Source organism: Petaurus breviceps, unplaced genomic scaffold (genome assembly GCF_028583685.1).
Source record: "Petaurus breviceps papuanus isolate PSGF00001 unplaced genomic scaffold, PetGlider_PUasm1.0 188, whole genome shotgun sequence".
NCBI classification, from domain to species: domain Eukaryota; kingdom Metazoa; phylum Chordata; class Mammalia; order Diprotodontia; family Petauridae; genus Petaurus; species Petaurus breviceps.
Window position 1 is genome coordinate 24,573,974 of NW_027185804.1, and position 21,365 is coordinate 24,595,338.

At 39.4% G+C, this 21,365-nt stretch overlaps 2 protein-coding genes across 24 annotated transcripts in view; both read left to right on the forward strand.

Moving 5' to 3' along the window:
- Window positions 1–21,365, forward strand: part of CD44 (CD44 molecule (IN blood group)) — a 474,809-nt gene that overhangs the window by 187,762 nt on the left and 265,682 nt on the right. The gene's annotated exons all lie outside the window — the stretch shown is intronic.
- PDHX (pyruvate dehydrogenase complex component X) overlaps window positions 1–21,365 on the forward strand; it is a 72,945-nt gene that overhangs the window by 33,981 nt on the left and 17,599 nt on the right. The window contains exons 4-6 of the mRNA XM_069091403.1: window positions 6,484–6,683; window positions 12,833–12,931; window positions 20,795–20,999. Coding sequence (XP_068947504.1) covers window positions 6,484–6,683; window positions 12,833–12,931; window positions 20,795–20,999 — 504 coding nt within the window. The remainder of the gene's footprint in view (window positions 1–6,483; window positions 6,684–12,832; window positions 12,932–20,794; window positions 21,000–21,365) is intronic.

Below are 21,365 nucleotides of genomic sequence, written 5' to 3' on the forward strand. Positions count from 1 at the left end.
ACAGAGACTCCAGGTGGAAAATGACTTGCAGTAGTCCAGGGGAGAGATCCAGGGCTATGTCTGCAGGAGTGGAGAAAGAATAATAGAGACAAGCGATGACGTGATGGTAGAACTACCTGGGTTTGACGGTGGATTGGGTGGGTGGTGAGTGAGCAGGAAAGGCCTGAGTGATTCAGGGAATGGTATAACCCACAACAGCCATTGGGAAGTTCAGAAGAGGGAGAGTTTGGAGGGGAAAATGAGTTTTGTTTTGTACATGTTGGATTTGAGTTGAGCATTTGAGACATCCAGCTTGAAGTGTCCTAGAAGAGGGTGGAAATGTGTGACTAGCTCAGCAAAGAGATGAGGGTTATCCGGATGTGCAGACCAGGGCGAGAGTGGAAGACCTAGCCACTGACAGTCACCAAGGGAAAAGAAGAGGGGCAGCCAGGCCAGAGCCTTGGAGGCCATTTGTGCCCTGAGTGCGTGGCAGAGGTGAGCACTAGGAAAGGACACTGAGAGAGCAGTTGGACAAATGGGGGAGAGCCGGGAGAGAGCAGTAAGCCCTGTGGAAGCTTGGAGGGGAGGAAAGGTGTCCAGGAGGAGAGTTAGTCACAATGTTAGATGCTCTAGAGAGGGGCAGCTAGGTGGCACAGTGGATACAGCATCAGCCTCGGAGTTAGGAGGACCTGAGTTCAAATGTAGCTTCAGATATTTAATAGCTGTATGACCCTAGGCAAGTCACTTTACCCCAATTGCCTTCCCCCCAAAATGCTCTAGAGAGATTAGAAAAGATGAAGATTCAGCAATTGAGAGATCATCAGTCACTTCCGAGAGGACAGTTTCAATTGAGTGATGGGTTGGAAGGCATTTTGCAGAGTGTTTCAAAGGAGTGGAAGGAAAAGTTGGAGCACTGATTTTCTTAAGGAAATAAGAGATAGAGGGCAGCTAGTGGGGCTGGTGGAGCCAAGTGACTCCCTGAAGGGAGCAGGGAAGGGGCCTAGTAGATGGGGAGAGATTGAAGTTAAGAGAGATTGGGGTTGATAGTGGGATGAAAGCGAGGGAGATCTAGAGTGCATGGAGAAAGGTTTGCCTTGGGAAGGAGAGGACCACCTCTTCATTTGAGACTGGTGTTAAAGAGGGGAGAGCGGAGGAGCAAGTTTAAGGGAGATGAGATGAAGAGGGGAGAAAAGGGGGCTCCTGCATTTCCTGGTCTAAATTTAGTGAGATAAGGTCCTCTGCCTAAGAGCGGGGCTGGAGTGAGGGCCAAGGGCAGCTTGAGAAGAGACAGGATTTGAAATAGCTGCTGTGGAGACAAGCATAGCAGATCATTTAGGCAGTGATGGAACATCTGCCTGACTTTATCGAGGGCCCCGTTGAGATTGGGTGGACTCAGTCATCAAAGTCCGTAATTTTCTTCAGTAGCAATTTAATGGGAGTAAAGGAGGCAGACAATGATTATGTGAGAGATTATAAAAATAATAGAATACATTTAAGACAATGGCATCACAGGTGCTGCATATCAAAATCTCTGGGATGAAACCAAAGCTTTACCCAGAAGCACATCCACTGCCCCGAATATGTATGTCAATAAAAGAAAGAGAAAATTAATGAAATGTTTGCACTGGGTAAAGGGGTAAAACATCAAACTATCAGAAAGATGACAGTAAGAAGTAAGAGACCAGAGAAGTCAGTAAAGTTGAAAATAAGAAAACAATCAAAAAGATAAATGCAATAGTTTATTTTTTTCTGAAAAGATTAAAAAAATTTATTATTAAGTCTAATTAAAGAAAAACAAGAGCAAACCCAACTCAGAATTAGAAAAACAATGAGAAGAAAAACTATCTGTAGATGAGTAAAAAAAAAAAATTCTTTAGTCTTAGTGATATGGGCTAATAATGCAGCAATGATATGCTCCTTGGCATTTTCTTTATAGGCCCAATGGTGGTTTCTTTTCATTTTTCTTAGTGACAAATAATCCTGATGTTTATAGTCACACTGACTTCTTTACTATGCTTTGAAAAATGAACTCTGTGGTGATACTTTGGATAATTATTTCTAAAAAAAAATGTTTCCTAGCGGGGCTGAGATGAAGTTCTATATTATATTTGGATCTATTGTTTGCATTCTTTGTAGAAGACTTTTTTTTCTTTTTTTTTGGAGGGGGGAAGGCAGGGCAATTAGGGTTGTGATGTGTGTGTGTGTGTGTGTGTGTGTGTGTGTGTGTGTGTGTGTGTGTGAGTGTGAGTGTGAACTCACGTCTTCCTGACTCTAGGGCTGGTGCTCTATTCACTGCCCCACCTAGGTGCCCCTGTGGAAGACTTTATAAGCAGTCAGATATAAATTTTATTTGACTTGTAGATTTCTTGGAAACTGAAATTTAATTAATGCCTGCTCTCTAGAGGACATCATTTACATTTAGGAAAAAAATTGAAAAAAAAAATGTGTTTTAGAGACAAATGTATTTATTCTTATTTGAGTAGTAAGAGAGGATTTGATAAGGACACTTAGTCTCATATAACTTTTATATTTAGAGAACACTATATACCTTAGAGAATATATGTATATTCAGAGAGCTGTCCATATTGGCCCATTGAAAGTTTAAAAAGAAAATGTTTTTGACCCATTTGGATGTTTATTTTTAATTCACCTCATTCCTAGTTCAGACTTGAAAAGAGTTAACTTTGTTTGGACTTCCTATTGTTTAACCAGTCTTTTAGTTGAAGTCTAATTTTATTAAGTGGTGGTTTGCTTTTTTGACTTAAAAATATTTTATAATTCATGAACAAGTAATTAATCATTTTAACAAGAAAAGAAAAATCTTAAAACAGTAATAGACTTGAAGTTGACACAACTTAAATCACAATAAAGAAAAGTTAGCAGACTTTGAAGAAGTAGGAATGTTAGAATAATTTTATATTTAAGGAAGTGTGATTCCCAGTGGGAATTATATATTAAGTCTAAAATTATTAACATCATGTAATGCTAATTAACCCTACTTGGATTTTTTTAAAAAATATGTTCTAAGTTTTAAAAATATATCTGTGTCTTTTCCAGTTTTGCTTTGTATATAAAACATCATTTTACTCAACTTTACCAGGGACCAGAAATCTTTCAAATTTCTCAACTTGAAAAATAAAGCTTTATCATTTTAAGGATGCTCCATATATATTTCATGGATTTGGGTTGATCATTAAAATTAGTGACATTTCCCCCAACCCACATTTGCTTAATTTCCCATAATAAGCAGAATCTCTATAGCCAGTTAGCATACCCAAATACTCAAAGTTGAATCATATTCAAAGTTGATTGCACTGACAAGCTATAGCAATTCTGCTGATTATGGGAAAATGTAAGCAAAAATTGGGTTGGGTAGACCAGGTTTGAAATTTATTGCATGATGTTATTGTCTACTAAATGAAATTTGTGTGCAAAACATTATTTGGCCTAATTAAAAGGTAAGAACAATTTATATTGGTGAAAACTCCCAATTAGAGAATATTTGGAAGAGAAAAAATTTTCTTTCCTTTCCCCAACCCTCTCATGCCTATAATAACTCAGATAAGGCTCAGAGCTTCCTTTTTTTCTTTTCTTTTTTTTTTTTTTTTTTGGCATTTAACAGATCACAGCATTACAGAATGTTGAGTTGGAAGACTCCTGAGGGGACCATCTGGTTCAAGCTTCTCATTACAGATTAGAAAACTCAGTCCCTGAAGAATTATATATACCGAGCTATTAGGTGACAGACCAAGATTTCAGTTCAGATCTTCCTTCTTCAATACCATGACCTTTCCATGCTCTGTAATAGCAGTTGTTATGGATGGAGACTTCACATCAGCTTAAGATGATTTTTTTCTCATAAGCATTTCAAACTTGAACCATCCAGTCTTATCTTTGTCATGCTGTATTCCCTTTGAAGAGAAAGCATTTGCTAGAAAAGATCAAACTTCTGTCTAGTCATTGAGTGTTAGCATTAACTGCACTTCCACTCAATCTGGATTAGTGATCTTTATTCCTTAAAATATGACACAGAGGTGGATACTCTTCTCATTAAGATGCCAGTAAAATTTCATAGAATTATCATTTTAGCTAGTAGTTCAGCCAGTTTCCTTTTTGGGAAAAGAATATGTAATATGTTATATATGTAAACCATATCACTTTGACTTTATTTCAGTAAGTAGGACAGATTTCTTTATGTATTATTGCCTTATACTCATTTTCACTTTCCATGAGGGTAGGGACCCCATCTTATTTAAACTTTATCATTTCTCCCTGCACTTGGTATAGGGATTTGTAGTAAATATTTATTTTTTTTTGAAATTTTATTTACTTATTTTTAGTTCTCAACATTCATTTCCACAAGATTTTGAGTTAGTTTTTTTCTCCCCATCTTTCCCCTACCCCCACCCCAAAATAGCAGGGCCGCTGAATACTCCTTCCCCCAATCCATTCTCCCCTATGTCATCCCCCATCGTGTACCCCTAAATTTCTAGCAGGGCAAGATGGACCTCTATACCCCAGTGCCTATACATCTTATTTCCCAGTTGCATGTGAAAAACACATTTTTTTTTTAAACATTTGTTATTAAAACTTTGATTTCCAGGTTTTTTCCCTTCTCTCTCCTTGCTCACCCCCACTGGGAAGACAAGCAATATAGGTTGTACATGTGCAGTTACTCAAATCATTTCCATAGTTGTCATATTGTGAAAGACCAACTATATTTCCCTCCATCCTATCCTGCCCCCCACTTATTCCATTTTCTCCTTTGACCCTATCCCTTTTCAAAAACGTTTGCTTCTGACTGCCCTCTCCCCCAATCTGCCTTCCCTTCTATCATTCCTCCTCTTATCCCCTACCCCCCTATTTTCCTGTAGGGTAAGATGCCCAATTAAGTGTGTGTGTTATTCCCTCCTTAAACCAAATTCAGTGAGAATAAGGTTGTTCCATTCACTTTCACCTTCCTGCTCTTCCCCTCCATTGTAACAGTTTCTCTTGCCTCTTTTATATGAGATAATTTACCCTATTCTATCTCTCCCTTTCTCCTCCCAATATATTCCTCTCTCACCTCTTAATTTTATTTTTAGATATCATCCCTTCATACTCAACTCATCCTGTGCCCTCTGTCTATGTATACATGAAAATACAAATGCCCACACTCATATATTTATATACACATATACCCTTCTATACATACATACATACATACATACATACATATATACACACACACACACACACATATACACATATACTATCCTAGTTGTTGAGCATCCTGTTAGGTTTCAGTTCTTTGCAACTATAAAAACCCCACTACAAATATTTTCTTAATGTTTTCTTATTTTCCTAAAAAAAGGGGTGAGGATTGAGCAGCAGGGACCTAGGAAATGACTCTAGCTGTGTCATAGCAGACAGGCCGCTGGGGAGGGACCTGATCAGTGTTCAGGCAGTCAAGCATGCATTCATCCTGAGGGCTGGATCTGACTTTCTTTTCTTTGGTCTCTTTAGGATAGAGGCTTAGTAATGGTATCACTGGGTCAAAGGCTATGTACAGTAGTTGCTGCTGAAATCTTACTTCACTAGCACATCTCCAGCCCCCAGAGTTATTTTAATTTGTATTTCTCCAATTGTTAATGATGTGGAGTGTGTTTTTTTTTCCATATGGATATTGGCGGCTTTGATTTCTTCCTTTGAAAATTGTTCGTGTATGACCTGATTTTTCCACTAGATGTCTTTCAAGTTTAAATCTGTGAACCTATCACCCTTTTTTTGAAGCTGTTGTAACAGCTTTCTTGTAGTTCTGGGAGATCAGATTAGAGGACCTCCAAGATTGATTGAATGAATGAATTTAAAAGCATTTATTAGGCACTTCCTATTTTGTAGGCTTTGTGCTAAACACTGTGGATCCAGTTTCAAAAGAGAGACAGTGTCAGTAATTTTTCAAAGAGATTACATTTGAATAGAGGCAGGCAGCACCTAGAAGGGAATGATTGCCAGAGAAGTTGACGTCACTGTTGTCACTGCTATGACAGTTCCAGAGGAGTGATGATGAAAACCCACCTCTTGACTGAGAAGTGAATGGACTCAAAATGCATAAGGAGACACATTTTCAGATGTGATCAGAGTGGGAATTTGTTCTGCTTGACTTTGCTCTCTGTGACAAGGTTTCTTACCTCATCCCCTACAGAAGGAGGGGGAAGAAAGGTGAGAAGCAGAGAAAAGAGATTCGTGTTACTTGAAAGTGAAGAACAATTAAATATTTAAAAGGATACCATATAGTCCAGCCTGCTCATTTTATAGATGAAGTAACAGGGATGAATGGAGCCATAGGAAAATTGAATGATTTACCCTTTCTAGAAATTGTGGTGGTATTAATTAAATTATTGTCTTCAGAGTAAAAGGCATTCTCGTGATATGCTGCCAATTTAAGTGTGGCAAATGTTGCCACACACTTTTCATCTTTCATAATTTATTTAGCTAACTTTTTTTTTGCCTTTCAAAATGCAGGTTGAAGAAGGGAGTAAAGGTATTCGATTGGGATCACTAATTGGGTTGATGGTGGAGGAAGGAGCAGATTGGAAGAAGGTTGAAATTCCCAAAGATGTGAGTCCTCAGCCACCCCCAGCTTCACCTGTGTCTGCACCTCTTGTAACCGAAGCTGTAGTTCCTGCTTCTGCCACTAAGACCCACACACCTGGGAAACTGTTGTGAGTATCACATACACACTTGGCATTCAGATAGAACCTTTTCTCTCTTTCTTTTCCTGATAATTTGAGGCATAGAAAAAAGTGACTAGCTCATCTTGCTCAGGTGCACTCAGCGAGCTAGTCACAGAGCCAGGCACTAAACTTAACTGGATATTTGTATCCCAAGGCCATGTTTGATCTATCAGAGCCATTCCTAGCAATTCGAGTGTTTAGAACGCCCAAGGAGTGTCATTTTATAGATGAAGAAGGGGCCCCAGGGAGGGCAGGACTAGCCATCGATCCTTTCTCTCCTGGAAGTGAGGATAGCATTCTTCTAACTTACTTCCTTGTCTGGACTCCCCACCTCCCTCGTTTCCCTTCCCTCATTCTCCACATTTCCCCGAAGGAGGATCCCAGTGAGTGGGCTGGGAAAGCAGCTTTTGTATCCAAAAGTTACCTTGTGATAAAAGCAGGAAATTATAGCAGCTGACATTTGTATAGCACATTTAAGGTTAAAAAAGCACTTTTTATGTGATTTGATCCTGTAAATAGACCTTAGGACATGTGGGTGTGTCTGGGCCTTCTCCCAATTCCAGAATGTGTTCCTTGAGAATCATGGGATGTAGAGAGAGAAGGAACCCAAAGACCATATAGTCCCACTGTCATTCCACAGTTGAAGAAGTTGAGGCCCAGCGAGGTGCCATGACTTCCCTAGGCCACATGGGTAGTAAACAAGGCTGGATTTGAACCCAGAACTTCCAGCTTCAAATTTGGTGCTCTTTTCACTGTGTCCTGTTATGTTTTTCTCCTTTGAGAAGCTCCAAACAATGAGTCTGGGCTTCCAGGTCTGACCAATTGACACAAAATGAAGGTAACTTTAAAAAACAAACCAACTGATTTCGATTCCTTGTCTTAATGTAATTAATTCCTGTGTTTAAATTTCTGGCACAGAGGAAAGTGTGCTTGTTCTAGCTAGTGGTTCTGTGAGGTCTCAAAATCCTGGGCTCCTAGCATTTCACCAGAGTAAGGGACCACAGGGATCATCCAGGTGAAGAAATAGAGGCTCTCAGAGGGCAGTGACTCCTCTGCTGTCACACAGTAGAATCAGAATTTACCGGCCACACAGGTGAATGAGTAGAGGGGTTGAACTTCAAATCTAAGGTTTTTGACTACACATCCATGAGTCCTTCTGCACTATTTTACTGCCCACTCTTCAGCTACACTCCTTCATAAAGACATGCGTTCAGGGAATTTCCTTGCACACTGTCATATGCTTGTTTTCTATTAACAAAATTTCATGAGTTGCTAATTTAATCATGAAATGGAGGATTAACATAGCATTTTTACTACCTCTTATCTTATTTTACTAGGTTTATTCCTTCCTTTTGAATCACCTTCATAAGGCAAAGGCTGCTGGTGGTTTTTTTCTTCTTACCAAGGAGCCCCTCAGAACTACACCAAATATTGCACACCCCTTTCATTTTCATATTTTTCCATCTTATTTATTGTTAGATTAGAAGAGTTTTGATTACCCTTAGAAGAATTATTACTATTAGAAGAGTTTTGATCCATATTTGGTATCTTAGGGATACCGCTGTTCTCTTCACCCCCACAAGTCACCTATGCCAATGTCTCATTAAGGCACTGAGATGCCCTTGTTTTTTTTGAAGGCTCTGCCAGCAGTTTGTAATATCTGGCAGATTCTGCCATGTTGGAAAGACTTGCTTTCTAAGGCTTAGCCTTGTTAGGGGTAGAGAGGCTGTTAACAATAATGCAATATTCACAACACCCACGGTGGTTACAATATGCTGGTATAGTTGTGAATCACAAAATGTAGCCAACTCTCCACATAGAGGGTGGAATCAAAGCCTCTTGAAGAAGGGAGTAAAGGTATTCGATTAGGATCAGAATACCAGAAAACCAAGAATATCAGAAATACCAGAAAACCAAGTCCCAGAGCCAGAAAGCCAAAGTCGTTACAGTAGCCATGAAGTTGATACACATGACTGCAGTGAACACCCACATTCCTGAGCCTTCATAACAGATCAGGCTCCCTCAAGCAGGGATCTTCTCTCTCAGTCACGGTCGCTCCTCAGCCTGGTTCTTGGAAGTTCTCAGCAGAAATGCCCAAAGGAAAGGTCTCAGCAGAAGTTGCAGCCTCCAGATGCTCACAGAGAAAGTTCTAACTGTCCTGCTGGTCCTCTTCCCTGTATACAATATAGCTCCTCCCCGATCCCCTCCTCCTGCTACATCAGCAGCTGCCTCCCCAGGTGTTAACTACTCTGTGTTAATTAAACAGCTTAAACAAGGTGAAATAAGGTGCCAAGCACCTGCTTACTTGCCAGTACAAAGGGGCATGGGAGATCTTCAGATTCCATTAACATTACAGAGGCTCATCCCCAAGAGGCTGGCTTTTTGGTAATGAATTCTTTGTTCATGGCAACCCACAGGACAAAGAAATGCACAAAGTGGTGTTCAGTTCCTTTTGACCCCGTCTGCCTTGGTAGCGATGGTGACACACAGTGGCCAAAGAAGGGCTTCACGGTACCAAGAATCACAAAGTTTGTTTCTTTAAACATGGTAGCTATTGTTACTAGAAACAGGAGTTCCTTTTCCATTGACCAAGTAGACAAGCTACTGGCAGAACAGTGTCATATCCATGTTGTTATTTTCACTTATAAGTAAGACAAAAAAAATTGGAAGTTGCAGGTACATTGAAGGATGGCCCATAAATTATCCTTGAATAGATGAAGAAATGAGTTGTTTTAATTATGTGTCTAAAGACAATAAGAAAAATCACTTCATGGGTCACTTGGTCATCTTGTCTTCTAGTGCTGATGATAAGCATTTACCAAAAGACTGCCATGAAGATGATTGCAGCTTAAGCACCAGCATCTGTTTCAGAGGATGAAAAGGTAGATAAGATCCTTTAAATTAAATCAACATATGATTTAATACTCAGGAATTTCAATGCAAAAGGGATATAGGGGAGGACAGCATAATATATGTTGGAAAACAGTTCAGGAGTAAGCAGTAAGTTGGCCCAGAGGCTTTCAAACTTATGAGAAATCTCATGCCTCTTTTTCATGATTACTTTTTCAAGAAAATAGTTTGGAGATGCCAATCTGGGTTAGCACCAAAATAAAATATAAATTTCAAAGTTTTGTATATGTTTTAACAGGTAGGAAATGGGAATCATTTATGAATCAGCTTTCTGTTTCTATTCATACAATTAACTTGTTAAAGCAAAAATAAAAATTAACATCAATGTAGAAACACTAATAAAAATAAAAAATAGTGTGTGCAGCTGAGGTGGCTACAGCCTGACATATTTATACCAACTGCTGACAACGGACATGGGAAGTGGATAAAACAATAGATATCAACACAGAATATCCCTGTGTCAGTAATATTTATTAAGTTTGTCTAGTACCAGGTACTATACTAAGAGTTAGGGATACAAGCAGAGGTAAAAGGCACTTCCTGATCCTGAGGAGATTTTTAATTGACATTATTATCAATAAAGTAACTTTTAATTATTTAATACTTTAAGTTGTTATGATGAGGAGACCAAAAATTCCTTTGGAATTCCTAGAATCTTAGCCATCAAAATGTAGAAAAATATATGACAGTTAAGGACAAAATAGGTTAGTTTATAAATTCATTTGTGCATAAAAGGGTGGAAGATTATGAGCAGCATCACTTCATACAACAGTGAAAGGTAGTGGAGGGAGAGACAGGTTTTTAGAAAGGATCCTTCTAAGGGCATACTGGAAGGACACAAACAGAATTGGAGATCTGTCCAGGTTTCTCTGTCTATTTCTGCCATCACTGTCAATAGAGAAGCTACAGTCATGCATTCTTAACAGCCTAGTCCCAGGTGTGCTACAGGAGGAAGTAGAAATGTCACCAGAGCCACTAGGCAGCTTCGGGGGGTGGGGGAGGTGCAAGGTCATAGCACAGCCCTGCTTGGAATGGCAGACACTAGCAACAGAGACCGAAGCGAGCAGAGCCAGGAAAACTGTATACACAACCAATAGAAAAGTATCCAAGGAAAGAATAGTAAAGGAAAACTGGAGATTTGTCATTAGAACTGCTAAGTTGGGCCCAAGAAATATATTGGTAAAATGGACCTCCCGTCCCATTGCAGAGGTCTAGGTATGAAATACAGTATGTGCTAGGAAATGCAGTCAGTTTCTAGGTTAGTTTTGCTCAACTTATAAAGAAAATTCTTAATAGGGTGAGCAGGCAATGAAGTGGAGAGGAAATATTTAGCAATAAATATGATGTAAGAGCAAAAAGCAGCAATATTTTTTTTTAAAGAAAAGACATTAGAGAAAAAAAAGGTGGGAGGAAAACCTAAATTAACTCAAGTATACACAGAGGAAGTCCCTGCTGGAGGTGAAACAGTTTTGAGGGCATTGAAGGATGTCTGATAAAGGAGAATGCCAGATTTGGAGAGAAAACTTTGGCCCAGTTATCCCTCTCAGTGGGCACTTAGGAATATATTTACTAACAAACCATTTATCTACTTTGTTGTCTCTACAGAGTAGAAGAATAATCTCCACACACACACACGTACACACACATACCCTCAGTGGAATTTTGAGGAGGGAATAGGTTAGATTTAATAAATAATATTCTAAGTGAATCACAACTTTATAGTCACACAACTGAAAAAAGATAAAGAATGCAAAACCCTAGTGAGCTTATTGTTTGAGTATAAAGACTTGGGGCGGCTAGGTGGCGCAGTGAATAGAGCACCGGCCCTGAGGTCAGGAGGACCTGAGTTCAAATCCGGCCTCAGACACTTAACACTTACTAGCTGTGTGACCTTGGGCAAGTCCCATAACCCCAAATGTCCTCCAAAAAGCAAAAAAAAAAAAAAAAAGATTGAGTACAAAGACTCATTTGATTCTGTAAAGCAAAAGGTTTCCTTAATTAGGCTCTCTTCCACCAAAGCATCTCCTCTTCTAGTCAGATCATAAAAAGGTTTGTATGGTATCTAACAATACAGATAACTTCGTTCCGTCCTCTGATTTCTGGCAGATAAGGTGCTAGACTTTGTCAAGAGACCTTGGTTTGATTTGAGTTCCTCTTTACGTAGTTCCTAGCTGTGTGACCAATGAAAAGTCATTTTACTTTCTCAGCCTTAGTTTCCTTATCTGTAAAAATGAGGATATGTGAACCTTTAACCTTATTTCAGGTAATAAATGAGACAGTATATGTAAAGTGCTTTATTCATCTATCGATAAGCTTATATTAGATTTCTACTATTTTCTAAGCCCTCTGTTAACCATTGGGATGTCAAACAAAAGAGAATGGCCCCTGTCCCCAAAGAGCTTACATTTTGTCAGGGGAAACAATATGTGCCCCACCCCCACCCCACACTCATGCATGCATGCACCAACAGAGCAAAAACCTCTGTGTGCGACAAGACAATTTGGAGGGAGGGAGATGCTAGCAGTCGGAGAAGCCTTTGGAAAGGCCTTGCTGTTCCTTTCACTGAGCTTTGAAGGCAGCTGGGGATTCTGAAGAACTTTTAGGCATAAATGTCAGTATTGATGGTATTGCATGAATGTAGAAGTGCCATTGGCTAGGGCTCAGGAGACCCGAGTTTCACCACCAATCAGCTCTGCCACCTGTTCTTGCCTCAGTTTCCTTTTCTGTAAAATCAGGATGATCTCCTCAGCTCCTTTTGAGGTGGTTGTAAAAAGTAAAAACTTTATTTATTGTTAAGCAGTAAGTCGTATGTACGTATCTCTCTTACAATAGTTGAATCATCTAAATGAGAATTAAAAAAAATGCTTTTGTTTTATTCACGAATTTATCTTTATTTAATGACTATTTTGAACCAGTGATTAGTTAAATGTTTTACAAAGATATTTTGTCTATAAAATAAATCAAAGTAATAGAGATTATTTTGAATGTCCTGAGACAGTTAGAAATTTAACTTTACATGTGGTTACAAACAGTTTTGTGAATCGTCAAAATTATAATCATCTAGATGATAGTGTCAAACTCAGCAAAATAAATAAAAATACAGTACAACATAGATAATGCTTATTTGTGGGTTTCTAAGTCAGCCTGCAGGGAACTGGTTTTGTTCAGATCATTTTATTTGAAATAACTGAATTTTTGCATTACATTACCTGCATTTTCTTATTCAGGTTCCGACTCAGTCCTGCTGCTCGCAACATTTTGGAGATGCATGACATCGATCCCAACCAGGGCACTCCTACGGGACCTCGGGGCATATTTACTAAAGAGTACGTATGTGCTTTGTGTAATTGGAGAGCATCTAGTTATCATGAGCCTTTATGTTAAAGGCAGGACTTCATTGAAGATAGTAATGCAGTTTGAAGTTCTCAGTGGAATCATCTTCAGACTCTATTGCTTTTTATATTTTAATCATATTTGTTACAGTCCAAGGCGTGTTCTTAGAATGCCAGAATAGGTGTGTGTGCAAGTGTGCCTGTTTCCATAACTTCCCGTTACCCACAAAATAGTTTGGTTTTGGTTATCTCCAAGCCTTTGGTTTTACTGAAATTTTTACAGATTATGATGTTGAATAGTGACATTTATTATTTAAATATATCAAGTTTTATATCAGAAGTTGTTAAGCAATTAGGTGAAGACATTTGTTTCCCACATCATCTTGAATCTTTTTTTCTCTTGAATTATAATTGTGTATTTCATCTTAATGAATGTTTCCTACTAGGGATAGTTAAGTCTTAAAAGGTCAAGAGAAAATAACAGAATAACTTAAGTTGAAGAAAGTCTTCTTAGGGAATTACTATACAGCCAACGTATTGATATTATGATATTTAAGAATGAGAAAAAGATAGGATATACAATGAAGCAACTTAGTTCTGAATTAAAGTGATTATTAACAGTCAGAAATGGACAGCAGAAAGGACACTGACACTACCTGTAATCATTTTATCCAGAGCTTTAATCCATGTTAAACAATAGAGCCTAGAAACCATCTTAGGCAGAAAACAATTTTTTAAGTAGAAAGAGTTGCCAAAGATGATGCCGGATTAAAATATAAACTCATTTGTAAGGCCTAATGAAGAAGGATAATGGATGATTATGAGTGGTATTATCTCTTAAAGCAAAGAGAACCAGTAGCAAGTAAAGTCATTTTAAAGGAAATCTGGCAAGATATCCATTTAAGTAATGTCGCCCCAGTATCGTTCAAAGATGAGAAAGGAAAGAGAACTGCAAACCAGAGGAAAAGGGACTGTGATCAGTGGTGTGGGACCAGATCCACGTCCACATTGACCTTCCCCCCCACCATGCTTGTGTGGGTAGCTTGTGCCCATGATTTAGAGTTTGTAAGCTATAGATACGTACTAGGAGAGCCGTGGTGGGGATAGGACAGGACATTGCAGGTGGATAAGAGTCACCTTTCCAGGCTTGTTGGATTTCCATCTTAGATGGAATGATGCCGTGCTTAGTTTTATGGGGCAGATAAATGTCCATGTGTGGCAGATCACATCAGTAACTGGCTCACAGAGTAATGTAAAGTTATTGGAGGTGAGTACTTGGTGGACTTAAAACATTGAGCCTACTACTGCCTTACTTGTTCAGCGAGAGGCTACAGATAGCTATCATGTCTACATGCAGGTTAATGGCCAAATGTTAGTACTTTCCACATCGCACATATAAAATCATTCCCTTAGTTTGTAGGAGCAGCCCAGTGTTATTTGAAGTTTTGCCTGGTAACATTTAAATTGCCAATCGAATTTGCTCAGTAAAACCACCCACTCCTGAAGTGCTTCACTTTCGAGTTGGCCTGTCTAGTTTCTAGTTCCTTGCTGGATATGGCTACGTACTATACTTTAGAGTGTTAATGAAGGTATTTCTTGCAACTCTTAAGTTACTTATCCATCATTTGCTTAATAAATCTGTGTAAGAGTCTGTGATCCCAAATCTTCCAAGCAGACAATAAGCCAAACCAAGAGAATGGATGTAGTAGCCTGCTTCTGTGGCTTTGATTGTATGTCTCTGAACACAGCCCCTGCAGTTTCTGGCATTATTTTTCATGTAACTTCTGATTTTATTTTACTGGACATTTTTCTGGACTCTATCTTCCCTCCCTCTTATTTAAAAGAAACAATTGTTTAAAAAAATATCTGAGGTCTTCTTCAGTTCATTTTTCTCTTTGAGTTTTACTTAATGTCAAAAAGCAAAGTAGACTTTTTTTGTTTATTTTCCATGTTTCTGTTATTTTTGAAGGGAACTTTGAGGATACAGAATTTTACTCTGCCATTTGTGTCCTAATGATTTGAGGTGTTACACATCTCTTAGGAATGTCTCCCAGTGTGGAATATGGTTCCTCAGGAGGTCCTGAACTCCTTATTACTAAGAGAGCTTTAATAGGTGGCTTGGTGAACCATTTACAGGTCATGTTGTAAAGGGAATGAATTCATGCTTCAGGTATAAGTTGGACTAGGTGACTGACCTCTGGTGTCCCTTCTTTTTTTTTTTTCCAAAGCAATTGGGATTAAGTAACTTGTCAAGGTTACACAGCCATTTTTTTTGTGTGTGGGTGTTAAGTATCTGAGGCCAGAACCGATCCCGGGTCCTCCTGACTCCAGGCCTGCACTCTTACTCACTGTGCCACCCAGCTGCCCTGGGTGCCCCTTCTTTGGTTCTAATGGTACAGCTCCCCTGGAACAAGCAGAATTGGTGTCTGGTAATAGTTTTTATCATCTCATTCCCTAACATTCCTTTTCTGAGTGAACTGTAAAGCAGGGTGTCTTCCAGATTATATTATGTCACCAAGAAAAGATTTTGTAAATTGTTTCATTGTGATTCAATTATGATTAAGATGAAATATTTAAAACATTCTTATGTCTGTAATTCCATGCAAAGTCCAACATTAAGCATATGGCCTGGTGTCCCATCAGTAGTAGCCATTTTCTTATTCTTATGATGATGGATTTTCAGGCCTTGGAGGAAAGCACTCCCAGAATATCTTAGGGCACATTTTTACAAAGATGAAGCTATTCTGTACTCTCGACAAATTTCGTGCAAGTGACCCATAAGGGAGGATGCAGGCCTGTTGGTGAAATTGTGAGTTGGTTTGACTTTCTGGAAAGGTCTTTGGCCTAATGCTAGAAAGGTCACTAGGTTGTGGGTACTCTCTGGGCGGCACCTCTACAGGGCACATGATCCCAGGAGATCAAAGAAAAGTCAGAATCCCCCGTATCAAGTCAGTATTTATATAAATACTTTGCTTTGGTAATAAAATCTGAAAATAAAATGGGTGACCACAAATTGGAAAGTAGTTGAACAGATTGTGGTAGATGAATATTATAGAATAATGTTGTGCCAGAAAAATGGGCACGGAACACTGATGATAGGTCTGATTGGTTTGGTTTTTTTTAACTATATTCCTTTGTCACAAGAGAGTTTTAGGGGAAGGGAATGGGAAAGCAATGGTGAAAAGAATAATAAAGTTTTAGTAAAAATAATAATGCACCTAGACTTTTTTTTGTTGCTGACTACTTAAAAAAGTATGTTAGTGGAACACAAAAGTCCATAATGTTTGGAATAATAACTCAATTTTATATAGATGGCATTTTAAAGAGTTACAGAGTATATTTCTCCAATAACCTTCTGAGCATTATCCTCATTTTATAGATGAGGGAATTCCATCTTCATACAGTTTGTACATTGTGTATCACCATGATGGACCAGTATGTACAAGGCAAAGGACATTGCTTATAGCAGTGAAGAAAGGGAGAAAGAACTGGGTTTGTACAGGCAGAGGACATGTGCTTGGATCAGTCTGCTATGAAGCATTTACAGAACTCCTGCTGTGTTCCTGTCGCTGCTTGTCACTTGGACCTGTGTCTCATCCAGACTTTTCCATTTCTGTGACAGGCATCATCATTCTCTCAGAAACCTGGTTAGAAGCCATCTACTCTTGCCGAGTGTCCCCCGTTACTCCCCAGGCTATGTCTCTTGGACCTCTGGGAATCTCTCACCTCCATCTCTTCCTTCCTATTTATTCTGCCATCCCCCTATTTCCAGCCCTGAGTCCTTTCAGCCTGACTCTTTCAGTGGCTTCCTAACAAGACTCTGCCTGTGGTTTTTTCCTTTTAGCTGCTGCCCTATATGAGTAAAAGATTAATTTTCCTAGTGCATTGATATTCCATATCAGTGATTTAAAAAAAACAAACTCAAGTGTTTCTTGCCAACCAAGTAAAATATACTTACCTTAGCCTGGCATTCAAGTCCCATCCATAGTGTGGCACCTACCTACTTTTCTAGGTTTATTTCACAGTGTAGAAGGTATTTTGCAAACTCAAGTGCTATATTCAATTCAACAAGCACTTATTTAGCACCTCAAGCTGTCATTACTCCCACTCATGTACTCTACATTGTAGCGAGAGTGGACTGTTTGCTGTCCCCAAATGAATCACTTTGTCATTATTTCCATACTCATTCCCTGCCCCCCCCACAAACTCTCTCCTCTTTGCTACTTCTCCATTACCTTCTGCACCACCGTCATCCTCCCGTTACCCAGACTTGCAACCTAGATGTTCACTTCAGTTCCTCCCGTCCTCTTTCCTCCTTATCCAGTCTGTTTCCGGGTTTTGTAGATGACACCTTCATGTTTCTCACATGCTTCTGCCTCTCCTCTGATGTTACCACCAATAGTCTTATGCTTGAACTATCACAAGAGTTTACTGGTTGGTCTCCCTGTCTCACGTCTCTTCCCACAGTACTGCACCCTGCACTCAGTTGTCAGAGTGATCTTCCTAAAGCGAAAGTGTGACCCTGTAATGAAACGTTCCGTGTACCCCTCAAGCCCTGTCCTCATTAAAATCCGACTTCAGGATGCTGTTTGGCATCTAAAGCCCTTCATAACACACACACACTCTCTCTCTCTCTCTCTCTCTCTCTCTCTCTCTCTCTCTCTCTCTCTCTCTCTCTCTCTCTCTCTCACTCACTCTTTCATTCTCTCTCTGTCTCTCACTCTCATGTCCTCTGCAGGCCGGTGTCACTGGCCTCCTTGCTCTGCCTTGCTCAAGATGCTCCGTCCCTTTTGCAGGAAGCCTTTCCTGATCCCAGTCCTTCCCCTCTCTTGACTGTCCCCAGTCTGCCCCGTGTGTCTTCTTGGAACATAGTTGTTCCCAGGTGTCTCGCTTATTTGACTGAGCTTCTTGAGGGCAGGGACTGTTGCCTTTTTTTTGATCCCCAGTACTTACCTGTCACACTTAGAATATCCTTTTCCTTCCAGCCTGTGTTTTGAAGTGGAAGCTCATCTTTTAATTGCAGAGTCAAAAGTCACTTACTCCATGAAGCCTTCCTCGATCTCTACTCCTTGCTCTGAAGTTAAAAGTGATTTTTTTTTCTCTGTTAGTCTCAATAGTGTTTACCTGTATTTTGATTTATAGTACCTTGCATACATGTTATCTTCTCAGCTAGGTGGGGATTAGAGCTCCTTAATGGTAATAATCATCTTATTTATCTCTGCAACTCTCCTGTGATAGAACCTCTTTTTTTTTTTCCTAAGTTGGATTGGAGCTACCATCATACATAGTGCCAGTTGGTAATTTAAAGTGGTTGTTTCAGATCTGGTCTCTTAAGGTTGACTTTGTCTATTACTTTTTACCATCTTATTGAAGAAGGTATTCATGAAGTACTGTCTTGAACCTTCTGCACATGGGGCCCCAATCTGCCATCAGGAACTTGATTTCTTCTTATATCCATTCCCTGCCTCCTCCCAGGGAGCCAACTCTTATGACAAGAATTTAAGAAAAAGTAAAACAAACTGATCATACATTGAAAGAAAAAATGGTATGAGAATCAGTCAGCCCAGCAGTTTTCCCATTTATGTCCTTCACCAGAGCCCTGGGAGACAACAGATAAACCGGCCAAGGAGTGCCCTCCCCCCCCTTTCATTTCTTGATCTTCAGCCGCATTTTGCTACATGATTTTTAAATTGTTGGTCTTTGCTATCTTTTCACCCTCTGTTAGCGTTCTTTAACGAGTTTCTGTTACTCCATCCTCAGACAGAGCTCCTACAAGAAGTCTTTCCAACTTTGATGATACTTCCAGGTTATCTTGAAACCTTGCTGACATGACTTTTAAGAATCTAGGCTGACCTCCGTGCTGTGAGATAATATTGGAACTTAATGTGAAAAAGTAAAAACTCAAACCCCTATACACAGTGAAAAAAATCTCAGAACTTTAATCATTCTTCTGACTACTTTGAGAAAATACAAAATCCATCCTATGAACTCCTTAGCCCGACTGCTGCTACATCCTAAAACCTTAATGAAGATAATGCAGCTGGTGTGACAAACCATCAAGAGAGTGTCAAAGTTTTTAATTTTAAAAATTATCAAAAAACTTTGGCTGTGGAATATTGGATATGGACGTGGAAGTTTGCTGCCTGCGCTCGCAGCACTAACCAAAACATGGGAGCATTAAATGTGGGCCAGGCAGAAATTTGAAGCATTCATGTTTATTGCATGGACGCCGATCAAATCTTAAGCATCTGAGGGTGCAAGGTTATGTACTATAGCTAAAGCATTTACAGCATACATTTCTCATGGGAAATTTCACACAGTTTATTACATGAGGCACCTAGCTTGCAACCTTTAGGAGGCCCTTCCTTTGGGACACTTCCCTGCTTACTTATCTCATGCGTCACTACTTTATCTGTATCACTCAAGCAGCCAGGGTTTCAGGAACGGTCAGAATGTTCCAAGCCTCCCTTGCACAGAGGGTGGGGAGTCAACATTCTGAGATACTGGGCCCAAGCAGGTGGAAACAGGCTCAAGGGGGTCCTTAGCCTGGATTTGTGCCCATGGCAGACCCCTCAGAGCTAACCCTCGACAGCACCCTCTACAGAAGTTGTATCAAACTTTCTTTGCCCTACACCCAAGAACCCTGAGTGTACTACACTTAAAACCATTAGCTTAGCCAGTGCTGTTACTTTTTCTGTTAATATGTAAAATAAAGAATAACTTTGTCAGGAGCTACATTTCTTTACACTTACCTTGACAAGGCTTTAAAATTTATTTTGGATCCTGTTGTGCCTGACACATTTGCTTAACTAACCTATTCTACTTAAACACAATTTATCCCCCTTTTTTCACCTTAGACTGCTATTTTGGATTCTGGGGGGCAGAACATTTTGTTTCCAGTCCTTTGGCATTTAAGAACCCAAGAACTCCTCTTAAACCATGGTAGTTTCATTTTTGAACCAGCTCCACGTCCTCATCTTTGTGTGTGATTCATTTCTGATTTTGAAACAATAGAAAAATAAAAGCATTAGGTAAACACTTATGTGAATTTCTTAAACATAGTTGTGTCCGTATTCTTCCTAAGACATCTGAAACTCAGAACAAGTTTTTTTTCCTTCTTTTCCCCAGCCTGCACCTTACTAGAGCCTTACTAGACTACTTTAAAGAGTGTCTTGTTTTATCTACTAAGTTTCTTAAGTTGCCTAGAAATCATTTTAATGTCATTTAAACAACAGCAACAATTAGATTGATGCCAGAGCTACTCTGGACTTAAAATGTCTCTGGGACTTAAATATCTGGTAAAAGCATGTAAATCATAAAATGTATCATTAAGCTGAATGCAGCGGCCTTCCTGTGCACAGCAGATTATCAGCTGAGTGGGATTGTTTCTTCTCTTTTATAATTTTATACTGAGTGTGAACATGTGGAGGGGGAAAGGCAAAATGGCTGAGGAAACGAAAGTTGGAGTTTCTGAGCATGTCGATTGGCTAAATTGCATGCCAATCGCATAACAAATCACGGACAGACCTCCTCAACTTAAGACTGGACCCCAGATACAGAGAGAGCAGACTTTTCTACATTGAAAACAATTTAACCAAATAAGATCAATTAATTAAAAGAAAACAATTAACCAAGATACAAAATTAGGTAATCTGATTTTTAATTAGAGGGAAGATTAAGGGACTTTCCAAGCTGGAGAGGGAGAGTGGAGAGAGGTACAGTTCCTTAAAATTGGGAAAAAAAAGATGTTTTGATAATGACCATTAACTGTTCTTTTAATCAGAATTTTTCCCCCGTGTCAAATGTTACATATGCATTGCTGCCAGTAAGTGTCCTTGAATTCTCTCTTCTCTCTAGAGATGCCCTCAAACTTGTGCAGCTAAAAAAATCAGGCAAACTTGCTGAATCAAGACCTCCAGCACCTCCCATTGTGACTGATGTGCCTTCGCTTCCTCAGGCAGCTCCTGCCGTGCCTTCGCCTCCTCAGGCAGCTCCCGGGCCACCATCTTATCCAAGGCCAATGATTCCACCAGTGTCCACTCCAGGGCAGCCTCATGCAGCGGTAATATCTTCCGTGCAGATTCTGCATTTTCAGAAATGAGGTGCCATGAAGAATTAAAAACCAAACAGAAATATTACAAAATGCATATTAACTATGTTGCCATGTTTCTTAAGCATTAATTATAAAGAAAACAGTTTTTTTTTTAATCCTCAGCTATTTTCTGCATAGAAAATGGCACACTGAATTGTAATCTTGTTTGACACAGAAATTTCAGTGTTCAGTACAAAAGAGGTACTCTTAGTGTATGGTACCTTCTGGGCTTTCCTCTGTTAATTTCCCTCGTCTAGTCATCTTCTAGCACAGTTCTTACTCCTTGTCACAGGAAGGTGTAAACCACCACATTACATCAAGTATGCCCCTTTTTTG